General features: G+C 37.8%; 1 protein-coding gene across 4 annotated transcripts in view; it reads left to right on the top strand.

Moving 5' to 3' along the window:
- Window positions 1-24,717, top strand: part of mpp7a (MAGUK p55 scaffold protein 7a) — a 162,009-nt gene that overhangs the window by 84,064 nt on the left and 53,228 nt on the right. For all 4 annotated transcript variants that reach the window (XM_072913444.1, XM_061965919.2, XM_072913446.1 and 1 more), the window contains exons 5-9: window positions 64-144; window positions 6,880-7,011; window positions 8,518-8,599; window positions 10,431-10,516; window positions 13,435-13,509. In XM_072913444.1, the coding sequence (XP_072769545.1) occupies window positions 64-144; window positions 6,880-7,011; window positions 8,518-8,599; window positions 10,431-10,516; window positions 13,435-13,509 (456 nt within the window). The remainder of the gene's footprint in view (window positions 1-63; window positions 145-6,879; window positions 7,012-8,517; window positions 8,600-10,430; window positions 10,517-13,434; window positions 13,510-24,717) is intronic.

Below are 24,717 nucleotides of genomic sequence, written 5' to 3'. Positions count from 1 at the left end.
TATGTAAGAGGTAATTCTGAATAATGTCCCCTCATAATAAATGTTTTGTCGTCACTGTTTCAGTTGTTCAAGGAACTTCAAGGGAAATCAGTTGGCGGAGAACTTAAAGAGCTCCTCAAGCTACTGGACACGCCTCATTTAAAGGTGAGGATTGTGCCTTTTGGAAAACACTTAAAGGGGAACATTATCACAATTTCAGAAGGGTTAAAACCATTAAAAATCAGTTCCCAGTGGCTTGTTAAATTTTTCGAAGTTTTTTTCAAAATTTTACCCATCACGCAATATCCCTAAAAAAAAAGCTTCAAAGTGCCTGATTTTAACCATCGTTATATCATACTTGCCAACCTTGAGACCTCCGATTTCCTTAGGTGGGGGGGAGGGGGTTGGGTGTGGGCGTGGTCGGGGTGGGACGGGGGCGTGGCTAAAAGGGGAAGAGTATATTTACAGCTAGAATTCACCAAGTCAAGTATTTCATATATATATATATATATATATATATATATATATATATATATATATATATATATATATATATATATATATATATATATGTATATATGTATATATATATATATATATTGTCATGACTTGGTCTTGGGTGTGTGCTTTTCCGGGATGCAACGGAAAGTTGGCTCGGGCGAGACGGGAATGAAGGTACATGATTTATTTATTATTATCAAAAAAAAAAGGAATAAATGAAAGCGCGCACAGTGGCAGGGAGAATAAACTATGAAACCAAAAGACTATAGCAAAAAAAGTACAAATGAAAAAGCACGCACAGTGGCGGAGAACAAACTATGAAAAAACAAAAAGACTATAAACATGGAACAAAAAACTTACTTTGACGAGGGACATGAAGCAGGATCTTAGAGGACAAACCCCGTTTCCATATGAGTTGGGAAATTGTGTTAGATGTAAATATAAACGGAATACAATGATTTGCAAATCATTTTCAACCCATATTCAGTTGAATATGCTACAAAGACAACATATTTGATGTTCAAACTCATAAACTTTTTTTTTTTTTTAGCAAATAATCATTAACTTTAGAATTTGATGCCAGCAACACGTGACAAAGAAGTTTGGAAAGGTGGCAATAAATACTGATAAAGTTGAGGAATGTTCATCAAACACTTATTTGGAACATCCCACAGGTGTGCAGGCTAATTGGGAACAGGTGGGTGCCATGATTGGGTATAAAAGTAGATTCCATGAAATGCTCAGTCGTTCACAAACAAGGACGGGGCGAGGGTCACCACTTTGTCAACAAATGCGTGAGCAAATTGTTGAACAGTTTAAGAAAAGCCTTTCTCAACCAGCTATTGCAAGGAATTTAGGGATTTCACCATCTACGCTCCGTAATATCATCAAAGGGTTCAGAGAATGTGGAGAAATCACTGCACGTAAGCAGCTAAGCCCGTGACCTTCCATCCCTCAGGCTGTACTGCATCAACAAGCGACATCGGTGTGTAAAGGATATCACCACATGGGCTCAGGAACACTTCAGAAACCCACTGTCAGTAACTACAGTCGGTCGCTACATCTGTAAGGGCAAGTTAAAACTCTCCTATGCAAGGCGAAAACCGTTTATCAACAACACCCAGAAACGCCGTCGGCTTCGCTGGGCCCGAGCTCATCTAAGATGGACTGATACAAAGTGGAAAAGTGTTCTGTGGTCTGACGAGTCCACATTTCAAATTGTTTTTGGAAACTGCGCACGTCGCGTCATCCGGAACAAAGAGGAAAAGAACCCTCCGGATTGTTCTAGGCGCAAAGTGTAAAAGGCAGCATGTGTGATGGTATGGGGGTGTATTAGTGCCCAAGACATGGGTAACTTACACATCTGTGAAGGCGCCATTAATGCTGAAAGGTACATACAGGTTTTGGAGCAACCAAGCAACGTTACCATGGACGCCCCCTGCTTATTTCAGCAAGACAATGCCAAGCCACGTGTTACATCAACGTGGCTTCATAGTAAAAGAGTGCGGGTACTTTCCTGGCCCCGCCTGCAGTCCAGACCTGTCTCCCATTGAAAATGTGTGGCGCATTATGAAGCCTAAAATAGCACAACGGAGACCCCCGGACTGTTGAACAACTTAAGCTGTACATCAAGCAAGAATGGGAAAGAATTAAAAAATGTGTCTCCTCAGTTCCCAAACGTTTACTGAGTGTTGTTAAAAGGAAAGGCCATGTAACAAAGTGGTGAACATGCCCTTTCCCAACTACTTTGGCACGTGTTGCAGCCATGAAATTCTAAGTTAATTATTATTTGCAAAAAAAAAAAAAAAAAGTTTATCAGTTTGAACATCAAATATGTTGTCTTTGTAGCATATTCAACTGAATATGGGTTGAAAATGATTTGCAAATCATTGTATTCCGTTTATATTTACATCTAACACAATTTTCCAACTCATATGGAAACGGGGTTTGTAGAATATTGGTTGGGAAATTACCAAATTTGAACGGTCAAATCAACGTCACCACCTGACGTTAATTAAACGTCGTCACATACCTGCCAACTACTCCGGTTTTCCCGTAATTAGTACGGTTTTCATCAACCTATTCCGGGTTACGGTTGCAGTGATAAAAAATAGGGTTTTTCATTAATTAAAAAAAAAATTTTTTTTTAAATGCGCGAGGCTATTTATAGCACCGCTGCCAAGCACGAGGCCATTGTTTCCAAACGAGCGAGATGTAGCGGCTAGCTACGGGGTGTTAGCCAATGGCTTTGGCTGGGGGGCGGGACTTCCGGGGAAGTTAGGGAAGTGACGTTGTTGACAGGAAGTGTTAGTTCGAGTTTTGCCGGGAAAGAGGGGAGACGCACATTGGAGTTGACGTATTTATTGCATCTTATTACAATAAATACGAGACAAACGAATAAGTCTATGAGCCTACGTTCCTGGGAACATTACAGAACGATAATGGAATCAGCCGGAGAAAAATCGCAAACGAGTCTTAAACCGAAAAGAAAACTGCAGTCATTCCGTGAAGAATATTCAAAAGCCTATCCGGGAATAATTATCCGTTCCGAAAAAGGGTGAAAACTACGCGAATTGCACCTTGTGCAGACAAGATTTTTCGATCGGACACGGAGGAATTAGCGATGTAAAAGACCACGTTGGGACAAAAAAACACAAGTCTAATGCCGTTGCTAGCGATACAAGTGGAAAACTTTCAACGTTTTTCGGATTTTAGCCACAAAAAGGTAATGACACCAATGTTATCTATTGGAATTGTTTAGTACTGTTATACTGTTAAAAGTGTTTATACTATACTAAGTGTTTATAAATCTTGTTAAATGTTGACAGCATAACTACCAAAATACAGAAGTATGTCCTTAATATTTTTGCAGTGCTATTTCTGTTGAAAAGTTCAAATGATTACATTAGAGATGTGATGTGCCACTTTTCAAGTGTCTGATGGCTTCAATTAATTTTCATTAATTTTTCATATTTTGAATTCTTTTGAAAGGCTTACAAAAAAACTACATTTGAATTGTAATTCCATGCTATTGACAGGACTATTAATTTTAATGAAGTTAGCTTACCATGTTTACAGTATGATAATTGTGATAGAAATGTGAATTTTAGGCACAGAATATTTTTTACAATTGAACAAGGCAGTAGATTATACAAGCTTGGACAGAAAGTTAATAATGACACCAATTTGTTTTTTAATGGAATTGTTTAGTACTGTTTTACCATTTGTTTACTGTAAAAAGTGTTTATACTTTCAATGAACAAATTGAAGTCTTGTGAAAGGTTGACAGGATAACTGGCATTAACTGTCAAAATAATTTCAAACTATTGAAGTTAGCTTACAGAATAAACATGTCAATCAACCCATATGATTTTTGCTGTAATATTTTTGTTTTGAAAAGTCACTGTGACTGATAGAAAAGTGATGGTTTTAGCAACATTTTAACCTGTCTGAATGCTAATAATCATTTTGCGTCGGGGGGGCGAAGCCTGAACCCCCCACCAGGACTTTGTCCTGGACCTACCGGGGCCTGCGGCCCCTGGACCCTGGCTACTAGGTTTTTCTGATTTCAAAAGTTGGCAGGTATGTCGTCAAAAAGCATGTTGTTTCAATGTTGTATTAGAGTTTCTAAACGTCAGGACCTAATTCAACAAGAACTCAACATTGTTTTAACGTCTTGTGCCTGCTGGGAAATGTCTTATTTATTTGATTTATTATTTGAAAACAAAAAAGCTTGTTAGTGAGTAGGGATGTCCCGATCCAGGTTTTTGCACTTCCGATCCGATACCGATATTGTTTTTGCACTTCCGATCCGATACCGATACTGTACCGATACCGATACCGGCCTATCCGATCATGTATTAAAGTTTAAAGTTATTTAGCCTACTTAGTTGTCAGAATCATGTTGAAAAGGGTTTTAGTACTCTTGATAACAACTAGCCAGCTGAATTAGGGGAGTTTGAATAATACACAATGGTTGGTAACAAGAAACTGACCTGTTTATTCAAGGATAAACACAAAATAGACACAATTACCGTATTTTCCGCACCATAAGGCGCCCTGGGTTATAAGCCGCGCCTTCAATGAACGGCATATTTCAAAACTTTGTCCACCTATAAGCCGCCCCGTGTTGTAAGCCGCATCTAACTGCGCTAAAGGAATGTCAAAAAAAAAATCAGATAGGTCAGTCAAACTTTAATAATATATTAAAAACCAGCGTGATGTGGGCGCGCATGGAGTCGTATATCAACATGGACGGAGCTGCGTGAAAAAAGCCACCCGGCCTCTTCGCGTAAACTTAAACTTACCTTAACCACTCGCTCATCTTTTCTTCATCCATCCCTTCGAGTTAGCTTTTATGATGACGCCGGCTGGAAAGGTCTCTTTTGGCAAGGTCTTCCTTTTGAATATCACCATGGGTGGACGTTTCTGGCCATTAGCATGGCAAGCTAGAACCACAGTGAAGGATGACTTCTCATTCCCTGTGGTGCGAATATTCACCGTACGTGCTCCCGTTGTATCCACAGTGCGGTTCACAGGAATATCAAAAGTCAGTGGAACCTCGTCCGTCCATGTTGATAATGTTCTCTGGCCGGATCTTTTTTTCAGCTATCTTGTTTTTACAATATGCACGGAAAGTAGCCAGCTTTTCTTGAAAGTCTTTAGGCAGTTGCTGTGAAATAGTAGTCCGTGTGCAGATGGAGAGATTGCGTCTTTTCATGAACCGGATCCCTGTCGCTTAGTAGGAGCCATTTTGTGGTCTTTACAGATGTAAACACACAAAGGAAATGAAACGTACGGTAATATCCGCGCGCTTTTTCTTCTTCTACGCGGGCGGGTGGTTGCTTACAGTAGAAGAAGAAGCGCTTCCTGTTCTATGGGGGCGGGTGCTTACCTTGGCGGTTGCTTGCGTAGAAGAAGAAGCACTTCGTCTTCTACGGGGAAAAAAGATGGCGGCTGTTTACCGTAGTTGCGAGACCGAAACTTTATGAAAATGAATCTTGATATTAATCCATATATAAAGCGCACCGGGTTATAAGGCGCACTGTCAGCTTTTGAGAAAATTTGTGGTTTTTAGGTGCGCTTTATAGTGCGGAAAATACGGTATACATGACAAACAGAAATGGCATCATTGAACTAGGGCTGGGCGATATGGCCTTTTTTTAATATTGCGATATTTTAAGGCCATATTGCGATACACGATATATATCTCGATATTTTGCCTTGAATGAACACTTGATGCATATAATCACAGCAGTATGATGATTCTATGTGTTTTGATTGATTGATTGAGACTTTTATTAGTAGGTTGCACAGTGAAGTACATATTCCGTACAATTGACCACTAAATGGTAACACCCCGATAAGTTTTTACACTTGTTTAAGTCGGGGTCCACTTAAATTGATTCATGATACAGATATATACTATCAGATATATACTATCATCATAATACAGTCATCACACAAGATAATCACATTGAATTATTTACATTATTTATAATCCAGGGTGTGGAGGGTAAGTGTCAAAAAGACAGCCAAAAGAGTTTGATATGAGAATAAATCTAAAGTTAAAATATAGGGTAGAAATGCACCCATTTGCAGGAAATGTAGTCTTGATTTTCAAAATGTTCTTTCAAGGCTTGCATGTCTACATTAAAACATTCTTCTTCATACTGCATTAATATATGCTACTTTTAAACTTTCATGCAGAGAAGGAAATCACAACTAAAAAAAAAAAATCACAAATTTTTTCATACGGTGTTGATGTGGACATTTTTGCCTCGGCATTTTGATGGTGTGGACGTGTGGCACCGAACGGAGATAAGCGTCTCGACAGACGTCACGATATTTGAACAATGATGACGAAAACTGTTGTCTCTGTCGTGTCCGTGTGTCGAAAATTGTTATGCACTTATTTTTTTTATTTGATTTTGTGCGTGGCATATAATTGCTATGCGCAGAGGACGCTTAAACAGTGCGCAATTGCACAGGCGAGCACCTTAGAGGGAGCGTTGCTCGCACGGCTGCGCTAGCATCACAGCTAACGTTAGCCATGCTGCTACCTCTCTGCTGGGAGAGGACGTATACGTATGTGACGTATGACGTGACAGTATGTGACGTGTGTAAGAAGGTGCGCTTGCTGTCTGTGAGAGGGAGACACAGGAAAGAGTGAGAAGAGCCTGTCGTGTAATGCCAGCAGATAAAAGCAACTGCGTGAGAATCCACAGACCTGTGGATGTGTTGAAGGTGTGCTGGAAAATGCGGAACGGAAATTAGGGAGCAGCAGAAAAGTGGAATGTATTATTTAAATCGGTGCGTTGGAAAACACGGACCGGGAGTTTTTATTTAAACTGGATCTGGATCGGCATTTTCCCATGCCTATCATCCCTTCTTCCCTAGAGTCTTCTGTCCGTCCACGACACGGTCGCACAGAAGTGCTACGACCCTGAACTACCTCCGCTGATCTTCTACCCAGAACAAGAAGAGGACTCTGTGAAGATCATAAGACTGGTTAAAAACAAGGAGCCTCTGGTGAGTCCTGTCCTTTCATCGTCTCTTTCAGTTTTCATCACCATTCCTTTCCGATCTCTTACCTGGGGAAGTCTGCTTGGGAATGTCCATGTAAAGTAGGAATGTCCTCTGCAGTGGACATTTGAACAGGATACGTCGAAGAAATGTTCGAGGAGTTATCTCACCCTCTGAGGAGTTTTACTAATGTTTTCCAATGTTGTAAACATGTCTAAAATAAATATTACACTTCAACATTTCTGTTACATAGATTTGTGTCAGCCTGCGACACATAGTCATTTTGATAGTAGGCTAATATAGACACTTACATCATGTGTTGCCCTCATTATAACACTTATATAGGGCTTTTAAAGTCATTTTGATAGTAGGCTAATATAGACACTTACATCATGTGTTGCCTTCATTATAACACTTATATAAGACTTTTAAAGTCATTTTGATAGTAGGCTAATATAGACACTTACATCATGTGTTTCCTTCATTATAACACTTATATAAAACTTTTAAAGTAATTTTGATAGTAGGCTAATATAGACACTTACATCATGTGTTGTCTTCATTACAACACTCATATAAGACTTTTAAAGTAATTTTGATAGTAGGCTAATATAGACACTTACATCATGTGTTGCCTTCATTATAACACTTATATAAGACTTTTAAAGTAATTTTGATAGTAGGCTAATATAGACACTTACGTCATGTGTTGTCTTCATTATAACACTTATATAAGACTTTTAAAGTCATTTTGATAGTAGGCTAATATAGACACTTACATCATGTGTTGTCTTCATTATAACACTTATATAAGACTTTTAAAGTCATTTTGATTGTAGGCTAACATAGCTAATATAGACACTTATATCATGTGTTGCCTTCATTATAACACTTATATAAGACTTTTAAAGTCATTTTGATAGTAGACTAATATAACTAATACAGACACTTACATCATGTGTTGCCTTCATTATAACACTTATATAAGGCTTTTATTTTTTTGCGGCTCCAGACAGATTATTTTTTTAAACTTTTGATCCGATATGGCTCTTTCAACATTTCGGGTTATCCAACCCCTGGCCTGGATTCCAACATTTTTTGGTCAAGTAGCTTTTTACCCAGTTAAGTTAAGTTAAAGTCATTTTTTGGTGATTTAACCCCCAATTCCAAGCCTTGATGCTGAGTGTCAAGCAGGGAGGTAATGGCTCCCATTTTTATAGTCTTTGGTATGACTCGGCCGGGGTTTGAACTCACGACCTACCCATCTCAGGGCGGACACTCTAACCACTAGGCCACTGAGTCGGTCGTTGTGGCTTGTGCAGCCCTTTGAGACACTCGTGATTTAGGGCTATATAAATAAACTTTGATTGACGAACCCACCCCGTGGTTCCTGATAGGTCTTCTTCAGTTCAAGACCAACCCACGTTGGTCTTGAACTTAGGACAAACAGACAAACAACGGAGCAACAGATTGACTCCAATAAAAAAGTGTCTAACATTTCATTGTTTGTAGGGAGCGACGATAAAGCAGGACAACGACACAGGAGCCATCCTGGTGGCCCGGGTCATGAGAGGAGGGGCGGCAGACAGAAGTGGTGAGTTCCAATATTGTCCTTCTTACTATGTGGGATCTGATGTTGTTGTGGCTTGTGCAGCCCTTTGAGACACTCCTGATTCAGGGCTATAGAAATAAACTTTGATAGATTGATTGATTGACTAACCCACCCTGCCCTTCCCATATATTCCCATATATTCCCATATATTCCCATTCATTCCCATATATTCCCATTAATTCCCATATATTCCCATTAATTCCCATATATTCACATTAATTCCCATATATTCCCATTTATTCCCATATATTCCCATTCATTCCCATATATTCCCATATATTCCCATTAATTCCCAAATATTCCCATTCATTCCCATATATTCCCATATATTCCCATTCATTCCCATATATTCCCATTAATTCCCATATATTCCCATATATTCCCATTCATTCCCATATATTCCCATTAATTCCCATATATTCCCATTAATTCCCATATATTCACATTAATTCCCATATATTCCCATTTATTCCCATATATTCCCATTCATTCCCATATATTCCCATATATTCCCATTAATTCCCAAATATTCCCATTCATTCCCATATATTCCCGTTCATTCCCATATATTCCCATTAATTCCCATTCATTCCCATATATTCCCATATATTCCCATATATTCACATTAATTCCCATATATTCCCATTAATTCCCATATATTCCCATATATTCACATTAATTCCCATATATTCACATTAATTCCCATATATTCACATATATTCACATTAATTCCCATTAATTCCCATATATTCCCATTCATTCCCATATATTCCCATTCATTCCCATATATTCCCATTCATTCCCATATATTCCCGTTCATTCCCATATATTCCCATTAATTCCCATTAATTCCCATATATTCCCATTTATTCCCATATATTCCCATATATTCACATTAATTCCCATATATTCACATTAATTCCCATATATTCCCATTCATTCCCATATATTCCCATTCATTCCCATATATTCCCATTCATTCCCATATATTCCCATATATTCACATTAATTCCCATATATTCACATTAATTCCCATATATTCCTATTAATTCCCATTAATTCCCATATATTCCCATTAATTCCCATATATTCCCATTAATTCCCATATATTGCCATTAATTCCCATATATTCCCATATATTCCCATTAATTCCCATATATTCCCATTAATTCCCATATATTCCCATATATTCCCATATATTCCCATTCATTCCCATATATTCCCATTCATTCCCATATATCCCCAAATATTCCCATTCATTCCCATATATTCCCGTTCATTCCCATATATTCCCATTAATTCCCATATATTCCCATATATTCCCATATATTCACATTAATTCCCATATATTCCCATTAATTCCCATATATTCACATTAATTCCCATATATTCACATTAATTCCCATATATTCCCATTTATTCCCATTAATTCCCATATATTCCCATTCATTCCCATTTATTCCCATATATTCCCATTAATTCCCATTCATTCCCATATATTCCCGTTCATTCCCATATATTCCCATTAATTCCCATATATTCCCATTTATTCCCATATATTCCCATATATTCACATTAATTCCCATATATTCACATTAATTCCCATATATTCCCATTCATTCCCATATATTCCCATTCATTCCCATATATTCCCATATATTCCCATGGACGGTGTCCAACTTTGTATAATCAAAAAATGGTCAATATTTCCAAACTTCCCGAGCTTAACTTTCCGTGGTAAAATTCCAGAAATTTACCGGAAACTTTCCACAACTTGCCAAACGGGTAACTCCCACCCCGTGTTTCCTGATAGGTCTTATTCACGTCGGCGACGAACTGAAGGAGGTCAACGGCATCCCTGTGGATGACAAGAAACCAGAGGAAATTATTCGTATTCTGGTAAGATTTGTCTAAATCATCTATTCCTTCTATATCTGCCCTCCTGCCTTTGGAGAGTTCTGTAGCGTGGTGGTACGTTCCCATAATGGAGCATGGAGAATGTGTCCTTGTTTGTCAGGTTCAAACACCAAACTATTTACTAAACAAGACAAGAAGCAAGGAATCAGTCAGAAACAGTTCAATTTTGCTCATGAGGATAGACGTATAGAGCTGCACACTCAGTTACAGTCTCCCACCACGCTCTGAGGGACAGTCCCACGCGCTCCTCTATTTATTCAGGAGTTCCCAAGTTAACGCAAGCAGCCCCAGTAGACACAATACGTGATTATTCAGAATGCAAATGTGCTTGAGCTCGAGATTTCGCCCTGAGCTCTGCTTTGTCTTATCTTATCTTGGTTGAGGCACTTGAAGTCCGTCCTGGGCTGTTTTAGCGGGCTGGAAGACAGAAACTGCCCGCTGCGCCCAGTTGTTTAGCTGACTATTTATATCTGTGTGTGGCATTGCATTAGTGTTTGACAAGAATAAATACATACAAAGAGAATAATGCCACGTACACCATCTGATGTGTGGAGACATTTCACCCTAACCCTAACCCAAAGTAGGCAGAAAGGCGGTGTACATTTGCAAATACTGCGCAAAGAGCTACGTCAACAATGCCACAAAGATGCAGCAGCATTTAGACAAGTGCCCAATAATGTATCATTATTGGAATTCCCCATTTATTCCCATTAATTCCCATATATTCCCATTCATTCCCATATATTCCCATATATTCACATTAATTCCCATATATTCACATTAATTCCCATATATTCACATTAATTCCCATATATTTCCATATATTCCCATTCATTCCCATTAATTCCCATATATTCCCATTAATTCCCATATATTCCCATTAATTCCCATATGTTCCCATATATTCATATATATTCACATTAATTCCCATATATTCACATTAATTCCCATATATTCCCATATATTCCCATTTATTCCCATATATTCCCATTAATTCCCATTCATTCCCATGTATTCCCATTCATTCCCTTATATTCCCATTCATTCCCATTAATTCCCATATATTCCCATTAATTCCCATATATTCCCATTAATTCCCATATGTTCCCATATATTCATATATATTCACATTAATTCCCATATATTCACATTAATTCCCATATATTCCCATATATTCCCATTTATTCCCATATATTCCCATTAATTCCCATTCATTCCCATGTATTCCCATTCATTCCCTTATATTCCCATTCATTCCCATATATTCCCATTAATTCCCATATATTCCCATTAATTCCCATGTATTCCCATTCATTCTCATATATTCCCATTCATTCCCATATATTCCCATTAATTCCCATATATTCCCATTCATTCCCATATATTCCCATATATTCCCATTCATTCCCATTTATTCCCATATATTCCCATTTATTCCCATTCATTCCCATTAATTCCCATTCATTCCCATATATTCCCATTCATTCCCATATATTCCCATACATTCACATTAATTCCCATATATTCACATTAATTCCCATATATTCCCATTTATTCCCATTTATTCCCATATATTCACATTAATTCCCATTTATTCCCATTAATTCCCATATATTCCCATTCATTCCCATATATTCCCATTCATTCCCATATATCCCCATATATTCCCATATATCCCCATATATTCCCATTTATTCCCATATATTCCCATTTATTCCCATTAATTCCCATATATTCCCATTCATTCCCATTAATTCCCATATATTCCCATTAAATCCCATATATTCCCATTAATTCCCATATATTCCCATTCATTCCCATATATTCCCATTCATTCCCATATATTCCCATTCATTCCCATTTATTCCCATTCATTCCCATATATTCCCATTCATTCCCATATATTCCCATATATTCCCATATATTCCCATTCATTCCCATATATTCCCATTTATTCCCATATATTCCCATATATTCACATTAATTCCCATATATTCACATTAATTCCCATATATTCCCATTCATTCCCATGTATTCACATTAATTCCCATATATTCCCATATATTCCCATATATTCACATTAATTCCCATATATTCCCATTAATTCCCATATATTCCCATATATTCACATTAATTCCCATATATTCACATTAATTCCCATATATTCCCATTAATTCCCATTCATTCCCATATATTCCCATTAATTCCCATATATTCCCATATATTCACATTCATTCCCATATATTCACATTAATTCCCATATATTCCCATTTATTCCCTTATATTCCCATTCATTCCCATATATTCCCATTCATTCCCATATATTCCCATTCATTCCCATATATCCCCATATATTCCCATTCATTCCCATGTATTCCCGTTCATTCCCATATATTCCCATTAATTCCCATATATTCACATTCATTCCCATATATTCCCATTAATTCCCATATATTCCCATAAATTCCCATTAATTCCCATTCATTCCCATATATTCCCATATATTCCCATGGACGGTGTCCAACTTTGTATAATCAAAAAATGGTCAACATTTCCAAACTTCCCGAGCTTAACTTCCCGTGGTAAAATTCCAGAAATTTACCGGAAATTTACCGGAAACTTTCCACCCCTTTGCACCCTACTTTCATCCCATTGATTTGTTTGAACGTTGATGTTCCAGGTAATCTTATTTTCAGTGAAGGTATAGGATAGGCAAATTTAAGCCTTGGCTTCAGCCTATTCCTTTTTTCGGTCATTCTTTTTCTTTTGTTTTTGTGTATAAATGTGTATGATTGTTAAATATGGATCATCTGTACTGTTAAAATGGTCACACCAAATGGTTGATGGTTGATTATATGACCGAAATAAATAATTTGTATCTTTTGTCCCTGAATATTCAGGGTCAGTCACAAGGCGCCATCACCTTCAAGGTCGTCCCTGCGGTCCAAGACGAACTTCCGACCAAGGAGCCAAAGGTAGAGCATATTTATTATTCACCAACCGACCCACTTCTTGTTGCCGTCCAAGGCGCAAGGCCTTCTGGGTAATGTTGATAGTACACGTTTAGCAACACACTGGCAACCTGACTTCTTAGCTTAAGTGTACTTATATATTTATTTAAGACGGGGGTCTCCAAACTATGGCCCCAAGGGCTATTAGCGGTCCACCGACGTCTTCCAATTGTCTCGCGAGACGTCGTTGTAGTCTCAGGTCATTGTAGTCTCGGGTCATTGTAGTCTCAGGTCACTGTAGTCTCAGGTCATTGTAGTCTCAGGTCATTGTAGTCTCAGGGTGTTCAATTGATCGTAACTGGACTCTTTGGTTGGTCTTAGAAGACGTTTGGCCGCTCATCCGAGTAGACTTCATCAGTTCATGATCATAGACTTAGATTGGTCACATCTAGTCTTAGGCTTAGATTGGTCACATGTAGTCTTAGACTTCGATTGGTCACATCTAGTCTTAGACTGGTCAGATCTAGTCTTGGACTTAGATTGGTCAGATCTAGTCTTACACTTAGATTGGTCACTTTTAGTCTTAGACTTAGATTGGTCACCTCTAGTCTTAGATTTAGATTGGTCACATCTAGTCTTAGACTTAGATTGGTCACATCTAGTCTTAGACTTAGATTGGTCACATCTAGTCTTAGACTTAGAATGGTCACATCTAGTCTTAGACTTAGATTGGTCACATCTAGTTTTAGACTTAGATTGGTCACATCTAGTTTTAGACTTAGATTGGTCACATCTAGTCTTAGACTTAGACTGGTCAGATCTAGTCTTAGACTTAGATTGGTCACATCTAGTCTTAGACTGGGCAGATCTAGTCTTGGACTTAGATTGGTCAGATCTAGTCTTAGACTTAGATTGGTCACATCTCGTCTTAGACTTAGATTGGTCACATTTAGTCTTAGACTTAGATTGGTCACATCTAATCTTAGACTTCGATTGGTCACATCTAGTCTTAGACTTCGATTGGTCACATCTAGTCTTAGACTTCGATTGGTCACATCTAGTCTTAGACTTCGATTGGTCACATCTCGTCTTTGACTTAGATTGGTCACATCTAGTCTTAGACTTAGATTGGTCACAACTAGTCTTAGACTGGTCAGATCTAGTCTTGGACTTAAATTGGTCAGATCTAATCTTAGACTTAGATTGGTCACATCTAGTCTTAGACTTAGATTGGTCAGATCTAGTCTTAGACTTAGATTGTTCGCATCTAGTCTTAGACTTAGATTGGTCACATCTTGTCTTAGACTGGTCAGATCTAGTCTTGGACTTAGATTGGTCAGATCTCATCTTAGACTTAGATTGGTCACATCTAGTCTTACACTTAGATTGGTCACATGTAGTCTTAGACTTCGATTGGTCACATCTAGTTTTAGACTTAGATTGGTCACATCTAGTCTTAGACTGGTCAGATCTAGTCTTGGACTTAGATTGGTCAGATCTAATCTTAGATTTAGATTGGTCACACCTAGTCTTAGACTTAGATTGGTTACATGTAGTCTTACACTTCGATTGGTCACATCTAGTCTTAGACTAGTCACATCTAGTCTTAGTCTTAGATTGGTCACATCTAGTCTTAGACTTAGATTGGTCACATCTAGTCTTAGACTTAGATTGGTCTCATCTAGTCTTAGACTTAGATTGGTCACATCTAGTCGTAGACTTAGATTGGTCACATCTAGTCTTAGACTTAGATTGGTCACATCTAGTCTTAGACTTAGATTGGTCACATCTAGTCTTAGACTTAGATTGGTCACATCTAGTCTTAGACTTAGATTGGTCACATCTAGTCTTAGACTTAGATTGGTCACATTTAGTCTTAGACTTAGATTGGTCACATCTAGTCTTAGACTTAGATTGGTCAGATCTAGTCTTAGACTTAGATTGGTCACATCTAGTCTTAGACTTAGATTGGTCACATCTAGTCTTAGACTTAGATTGGTCACATCTAGTCATAGACTTAGATCGGTCACATCTAGTCTTAGACTTAGATTGGTCAGATCTAGTCTTAGATTTAGATTGGTCACATCTAGTGTTAGACTTAGATTGGTCACATCTAGTCTTAGACTTAGATTGGTCACATCTAGTTTTAGACTTAGATTGGTCACATCTAGTCTTAGACTGGTCAGATCTAGTCTTGGACTTAGATTGGTCAGATCTAATCTTAGATTTAGATTGGTCACACCTAGTCTTAGACTTAGATTGGTTACATGTAGTCTTACACTTCGATTGGTCACATCTAGTCTTAGACTAGTCACATCTAGTCTTAGTCTTAGATTGGTCACATCTAGTCTTAGACTTAGATTGGTCACATCTAGTCTTAGACTTAGATTGGTCTCATCTAGTCTTAGACTTAGATTGGTCACATCTAGTCGTAGACTTAGATTGGTCACATCTAGTCTTAGACTTAGATTGGTCACATCTAGTCTTAGACTTAGATTGGTCACATCTAGTCTTAGACTTAGATTGGTCACATCTAGTCTTAGACTTAGATTGGTCACATCTAGTCTTAGACTTAGATTGGTCACATTTAGTCTTAGACTTAGATTGGTCACATCTAGTCTTAGACTTAGATTGGTCAGATCTAGTCTTAGACTTAGATTGGTCACATCTAGTCTTAGACTTAGATTGGTCACATCTAGTCTTAGACTTAGATTGGTCACATCTAGTCATAGACTTAGATCGGTCACATCTAGTCTTAGACTTAGATTGGTCAGATCTAGTCTTAGATTTAGATTGGTCACATCTAGTGTTAGACTTAGATTGGTCACATCTAGTCTTAGACTTAGATTGGTCACATCTAGTTTTAGACTTAGATTGGTCACATCTAGTCTTAGACTGGTCAGATCTAGTCTTGGACTTAGATTGGTCAGATCTAATCTTAGATTTAGATTGGTCACACCTAGTCTTAGACTTAGATTGGTTACATGTAGTCTTACACTTCGATTGGTCACATCTAGTCTTAGACTAGTCACATCTAGTCTTAGTCTTAGATTGGTCACATCTAGTCTTAGACTTAGATTGGTCACATCTAGTCTTAGACTTAGATTGGTCTCATCTAGTCTTAGACTTAGATTGGTCACATCTAGTCGTAGACTTAGATTGGTCACATCTAGTCTTAGACTTAGATTGGTCACATCTAGTCTTAGACTTAGATTGGTCACATCTAGTCTTAGACTTAGATTGGTCACATCTAGTCTTAGACTTAGATTGGTCACATCTAGTCTTACACTTAGATTGGTCACATTTAGTCTTAGACTTAGATTGGTCACATCTAGTCTTAGACTTAGATTGGTCACATCTAGTCTTAGACTGGGCAGATCTAGTCTTGGACTTAGATTGGTCAGATCTAGTCTTAGACTTAGATTGGTCACATCTCGTCTTAGACTTAGATTGGTCACATTTAGTCTTAGACTTAGATTGGTCACATCTAATCTTAGACTTCGATTGGTCACATCTAGTCTTAGACTTCGATTGGTCACATCTAGTCTTAGACTTCGATTGGTCACATCTAGTCTTAGACTTCGATTGGTCACATCTCGTCTTTGACTTAGATTGGTCACATCTAGTCTTAGACTTAGATTGGTCACAACTAGTCTTAGACTGGTCAGATCTAGTCTTGGACTTAAATTGGTCAGATCTAATCTTAGACTTAGATTGGTCACATCTAGTCTTAGACTTAGATTGGTCAGATCTAGTCTTAGACTTAGATTGTTCGCATCTAGTCTTAGACTTAGATTGGTCACATCTTGTCTTAGACTGGTCAGATCTAGTCTTGGACTTAGATTGGTCAGATCTCATCTTAGACTTAGATTGGTCACATCTAGTCTTACACTTAGATTGGTCACATGTAGTCTTAGACTTCGATTGGTCACATCTAGTTTTAGACTTAGATTGGTCACATCTAGTCTTAGACTGGTCAGATCTAGTCTTGGACTTAGATTGGTCAGATCTAATCTTAGATTTAGATTGGTCACACCTAGTCTTAGACTTAGATTGGTTACATGTAGTCTTACACTTCGATTGGTCACATCTAGTCTTAGACTAGTCACATCTAGTCTTAGTCTTAGATTGGTCACATCTAGTCTTAGACTTAGATTGGTCACATCTAGTCTTAGACTTAGATTGGTCACAACTAGTCTTAGACTGGTCAGATCTAGTCTTGGACTTAAATTGGTCAGATCTAATCTTAGACTTAGATTGGTCACATCTAGTCTTAGACTTAGATTGGTCAGATCTAGTCTTAGACTTAGATTGTTCGCATCTAGTCTTAGACTTAGATTGGTCACATCTTGTCTTAGACTGGTCAGATCTAGTCTTGGACTTAGATTGGTCAGATCTCATCTTAGACTTAGATTGGTCACATCTAGTCTTACACTTAGATTGGTCACATGTAGTCTTAGACTTCGATTGGTCACATCTAGTTTTAGACTTAGATTGGTCACATCTAGTCTTAGACTGGTCAGATCTAGTCTTGGACTTAGATTGGTCAGATCTAATCTTAGATTTAGATTGGTCACACCTAGTCTTAGACTTAGATTGGTTACATGTAGTCTTACACTTCGATTGGTCACATCTAGTCTTAGACTAGTCACATCTAGTCTTAGTCTTAGATTGGTCACATCTAGTCTTAGACTTAGATTGGTCACATCTAGTCTTAGACTTAGATTGGTCTCATCTAGTCTTAGACTTAGATTGGTCACATCTAGTCGTAGACTTAGATTGGTCACATCTAGTCTTAGACTTAGATTGGTCACATCTAGTCTTAGACTTAGATTGGTCACATCTAGTCTTAGACTTAGATTGGTCACATCTAGTCTTAGACTTAGATTGGTCACATCTAGTCTTAGACTTAGATTGGTCACATTTAGTCTTAGACTTAGATTGGTCACATCTAGTCTTAGACTTAGATTGGTCAGATCTAGTCTTAGACTTAGATTGGTCACATCTAGTCTTAGACTTAGATTGGTCACATCTAGTCTTAGACTTAGATTGGTCACATCTAGTCATAGACTTAGATCGGTCACATCTAGTCTTAGACTTAGATTGGTCAGATCTAGTCTTAGATTTAGATTGGTCACATCTAGTGTTAGACTTAGATTGGTCACATCTAGTCTTAGACTTAGATTGGTCACATCTAGTTTTAGACTTAGATTGGTCACATCTAGTCTTAGACTGGTCAGGTCTAGTCTTGGACTTAGATTGGTCAGATCTAATCTTAGATTTAGATTGGTCACACCTAGTCTTAGACTTAGATTGGTTACATGTAGTCTTACACTTCGATTGGTCACATCTAGTCTTAGACTAGTCACATCTAGTCTTAGTCTTAGATTGGTCACATCTAGTCTTAGACTTAGATTGGTCACATCTAGTCTTAGACTTAGATTGGTCTCATCTAGTCTTAGACTTAGATTGGTCACATCTAGTCGTAGACTTAGATTGGTCACATCTAGTCTTAGACTTAGATTGGTCACATCTAGTCTTAGACTTAGATTGGTCACATCTAGTCTTAGACTTAGATTGGTCACATCTAGTCTTAGACTTAGATTGGTCACATCTAGTCTTAGACTTAGATTGGTCACATTTAGTCTTAGACTTAGATTGGTCACATCTAGTCTTAGACTTAGATTGGTCAGATCTAGTCTTAGACTTAGATTGGTCACATCTAGTCTTAGACTTAGATTGGTCACATCTAGTCTTAGACTTAGATTGGTCACATCTAGTCATAGACTTAGATCGGTCACATCTAGTCTTAGACTTAGATTGGTCAGATCTAGTCTTAGATTTAGATTGGTCACATCTAGTGTTAGACTTAGATTGGTCACATCTAGTCTTAGACTTAGATTGGTCACATCTAGTTTTAGACTTAGATTGGTCACATCTAGTCTTAGACTGGTCAGATCTAGTCTTGGACTTAGATTGGTCAGATCTAATCTTAGATTTAGATTGGTCACACCTAGTCTTAGACTTAGATTGGTTACATGTAGTCTTACACTTCGATTGGTCACATCTAGTCTTAGACTAGTCACATCTAGTCTTAGTCTTAGATTGGTCACATCTAGTCTTAGACTTAGATTGGTCACATCTAGTCTTAGACTTAGATTGGTCTCATCTAGTCTTAGACTTAGATTGGTCACATCTAGTCGTAGACTTAGATTGGTCACATCTAGTCTTAGACTTAGATTGGTCACATCTAGTCTTAGACTTAGATTGGTCACATCTAGTCTTAGACTTAGATTGGTCACATCTAGTCTTAGACTTAGATTGGTCACATCTAGTCTTACACTTAGATTGGTCACATTTAGTCTTAGACTTAGATTGGTCACATCTAGTCTTAGACTTAGATTGGTCACATCTAGTCTTAGACTGGGCAGATCTAGTCTTGGACTTAGATTGGTCAGATCTAGTCTTAGACTTAGATTGGTCACATCTCGTCTTAGACTTAGATTGGTCACATTTAGTCTTAGACTTAGATTGGTCACATCTAATCTTAGACTTCGATTGGTCACATCTAGTCTTAGACTTCGATTGGTCACATCTAGTCTTAGACTTCGATTGGTCACATCTAGTCTTAGACTTCGATTGGTCACATCTCGTCTTTGACTTAGATTGGTCACATCTAGTCTTAGACTTAGATTGGTCACAACTAGTCTTAGACTGGTCAGATCTAGTCTTGGACTTAAATTGGTCAGATCTAATCTTAGACTTAGATTGGTCACATCTAGTCTTAGACTTAGATTGGTCAGATCTAGTCTTAGACTTAGATTGTTCGCATCTAGTCTTAGACTTAGATTGGTCACATCTTGTCTTAGACTGGTCAGATCTAGTCTTGGACTTAGATTGGTCAGATCTCATCTTAGACTTAGATTGGTCACATCTAGTCTTACACTTAGATTGGTCACATGTAGTCTTAGACTTCGATTGGTCACATCTAGTTTTAGACTTAGATTGGTCACATCTAGTCTTAGACTGGTCAGATCTAGTCTTGGACTTAGATTGGTCAGATCTAATCTTAGATTTAGATTGGTCACACCTAGTCTTAGACTTAGATTGGTTACATGTAGTCTTACACTTCGATTGGTCACATCTAGTCTTAGACTAGTCACATCTAGTCTTAGTCTTAGATTGGTCACATCTAGTCTTAGACTTAGATTGGTCACATCTAGTCTTAGACTTAGATTGGTCTCATCTAGTCTTAGACTTAGATTGGTCACATCTAGTCGTAGACTTAGATTGGTCACATCTAGTCTTAGACTTAGATTGGTCACATCTAGTCTTAGACTTAGATTGGTCACATCTAGTCTTAGACTTAGATTGGTCACATCTAGTCTTAGACTTAGATTGGTCACATCTAGTCTTAGACTTAGATTGGTCACATTTAGTCTTAGACTTAGATTGGTCACATCTAGTCTTAGACTTAGATTGGTCAGATCTAGTCTTAGACTTAGATTGGTCACATCTAGTCTTAGACTTAGATTGGTCACATCTAGTCTTAGACTTAGATTGGTCACATCTAGTCATAGACTTAGATCGGTCACATCTAGTCTTAGACTTAGATTGGTCAGATCTAGTCTTAGATTTAGATTGGTCACATCTAGTGTTAGACTTAGATTGGTCACATCTAGTCTTAGACTTAGATTGGTCACATCTAGTTTTAGACTTAGATTGGTCACATCTAGTCTTAGACTGGTCAGATCTAGTCTTGGACTTAGATTGGTCAGATCTAATCTTAGATTTAGATTGGTCACACCTAGTCTTAGACTTAGATTGGTTACATGTAGTCTTACACTTCGATTGGTCACATCTAGTCTTAGACTAGTCACATCTAGTCTTAGTCTTAGATTGGTCACATCTAGTCTTAGACTTAGATTGGTCACATCTAGTCTTAGACTTAGATTGGTCTCATCTAGTCTTAGACTTAGATTGGTCACATCTAGTCGTAGACTTAGATTGGTCACATCTAGTCTTAGACTTAGATTGGTCACATCTAGTCTTAGACTTAGATTGGTTACATGTAGTCTTACACTTCGATTGGTCACATCTAGTCTTAGACTAGTCACATCTAGTCTTAGTCTTAGATTGGTCACATCTAGTCTTAGACTTAGATTGGTCACATCTAGTCTTAGACTTAGATTGGTCTCATCTAGTCTTAGACTTAGATTGGTCACATCTAGTCGTAGACTTAGATTGGTCACATCTAGTCTTAGACTTAGATTGGTCACATCTAGTCTTAGACTTAGATTGGTCACATCTAGTCTTAGACTTAGATTGGTCACATCTAGTCTTAGACTTAGATTGGTCACATCTAGTCTTACACTTAGATTGGTCACATTTAGTCTTAGACTTAGATTGGTCACATCTAGTCTTAGACTTAGATTGGTCACATCTAGTCTTAGACTGGGCAGATCTAGTCTTGGACTTAGATTGGTCAGATCTAGTCTTAGACTTAGATTGGTCACATCTCGTCTTAGACTTAGATTGGTCACATTTAGTCTTAGACTTAGATTGGTCACATCTAATCTTAGACTTCGATTGGTCACATCTAGTCTTAGACTTCGATTGGTCACATCTAGTCTTAGACTTCGATTGGTCACATCTAGTCTTAGACTTCGATTGGTCACATCTCGTCTTTGACTTAGATTGGTCACATCTAGTCTTAGACTTAGATTGGTCACAACTAGTCTTAGACTGGTCAGATCTAGTCTTGGACTTAAATTGGTCAGATCTAATCTTAGACTTAGATTGGTCACATCTAGTCTTAGACTTAGATTGGTCAGATCTAGTCTTAGACTTAGATTGTTCGCATCTAGTCTTAGACTTAGATTGGTCACATCTTGTCTTAGACTGGTCAGATCTAGTCTTGGACTTAGATTGGTCAGATCTCATCTTAGACTTAGATTGGTCACATCTAGTCTTACACTTAGATTGGTCACATGTAGTCTTAGACTTCGATTGGTCACATCTAGTTTTAGACTTAGATTGGTCACATCTAGTCTTAGACTGGTCAGATCTAGTCTTGGACTTAGATTGGTCAGATCTAATCTTAGATTTAGATTGGTCACACCTAGTCTTAGACTTAGATTGGTTACATGTAGTCTTACACTTCGATTGGTCACATCTAGTCTTAGACTAGTCACATCTAGTCTTAGTCTTAGATTGGTCACATCTAGTCTTAGACTTAGATTGGTCACATCTAGTCTTAGACTTAGATTGGTCTCATCTAGTCTTAGACTTAGATTGGTCACATCTAGTCGTAGACTTAGATTGGTCACATCTAGTCTTAGACTTAGATTGGTCACATCTAGTCTTAGACTTAGATTGGTCACATCTAGTCTTAGACTTAGATTGGTCACATCTAGTCTTAGACTTAGATTGGTCACATCTAGTCTTAGACTTAGATTGGTCACATTTAGTCTTAGACTTAGATTGGTCACATCTAGTCTTAGACTTAGATTGGTCAGATCTAGTCTTAGACTTAGATTGGTCACATCTAGTCTTAGACTTAGATTGGTCACATCTAGTCTTAGACTTAGATTGGTCACATCTAGTCATAGACTTAGATCGGTCACATCTAGTCTTAGACTTAGATTGGTCAGATCTAGTCTTAGATTTAGATTGGTCACATCTAGTGTTAGACTTAGATTGGTCACATCTAGTCTTAGACTTAGATTGGTCACATCTAGTTTTAGACTTAGATTGGTCACATCTAGTCTTAGACTGGTCAGATCTAGTCTTGGACTTAGATTGGTCAGATCTAATCTTAGATTTAGATTGGTCACACCTAGTCTTAGACTTAGATTGGTTACATGTAGTCTTACACTTCGATTGGTCACATCTAGTCTTAGACTAGTCACATCTAGTCTTAGTCTTAGATTGGTCACATCTAGTCTTAGACTTAGATTGGTCACATCTAGTCTTAGACTTAGATTGGTCTCATCTAGTCTTAGACTTAGATTGGTCACATCTAGTCGTAGACTTAGATTGGTCACATCTAGTCTTAGACTTAGATTGGTCACATCTAGTCTTAGACTTAGATTGGTCACATCTAGTCTTAGACTTAGATTGGTCACATCTAGTCTTAGACTTAGATTGGTCACATCTAGTCTTAGACTTAGATTGGTCACATTTAGTCTTAGACTTAGATTGGTCACATCTAGTCTTAGACTTAGATTGGTCAGATCTAGTCTTAGACTTAGATTGGTCACATCTAGTCTTAGACTTAGATTGGTCACATCTAGTCTTAGACTTAGATTGGTCACATCTAGTCATAGACTTAGATCGGTCACATCTAGTCTTAGACTTAGATTGGTCAGATCTAGTCTTAGATTTAGATTGGTCACATCTAGTGTTAGACTTAGATTGGTCACATCTAGTCTTAGACTTAGATTGGTCACATCTAGTTTTAGACTTAGATTGGTCACATCTAGTCTTAGACTGGTCAGATCTAGTCTTGGACTTAGATTGGTCAGATCTAATCTTAGATTTAGATTGGTCACACCTAGTCTTAGACTTAGATTGGTTACATGTAGTCTTACACTTCGATTGGTCACATCTAGTCTTAGACTAGTCACATCTAGTCTTAGTCTTAGATTGGTCACATCTAGTCTTAGACTTAGATTGGTCACATCTAGTCTTAGACTTAGATTGGTCTCATCTAGTCTTAGACTTAGATTGGTCACATCTAGTCGTAGACTTAGATTGGTCACATCTAGTCTTAGACTTAGATTGGTCACATCTAGTCTTAGACTTAGATTGGTCACATCTAGTCTTAGACTTAGATTGGTCACATCTAGTCTTAGACTTAGATTGGTCACATCTAGTCTTACACTTAGATTGGTCACATTTAGTCTTAGACTTAGATTGGTCACATCTAGTCTTAGACTTAGATTGGTCAGATCTAGTCTTAGACTTAGATTGGTCACATCTAGTCTTAGACTTAGATTGGTCACATCTAGTCTTAGACTTAGATTGGTCACATCTAGTCATAGACTTAGATTGGTCACATCTAGTTTTAGACTTAGATTGGTCACATCTAGTCTTAGACTGGTCAGATCTAGTCTTGGATTTAGATTTGTCAGATCTCATCTTAGACTTAGATTGGTCACATCTAGTCTTACACTTAGATTGGTCACATTTAGTCTTAGACTTAGATTGGTCACATCTAGTCTTAGACTT

Source organism: Nerophis lumbriciformis, linkage group LG07 (genome assembly GCF_033978685.3).
Source record: "Nerophis lumbriciformis linkage group LG07, RoL_Nlum_v2.1, whole genome shotgun sequence".
Classification (NCBI taxonomy): domain Eukaryota; kingdom Metazoa; phylum Chordata; class Actinopteri; order Syngnathiformes; family Syngnathidae; genus Nerophis; species Nerophis lumbriciformis.
This window is presented reverse-complemented; position numbering and strand designations above follow the sequence as displayed.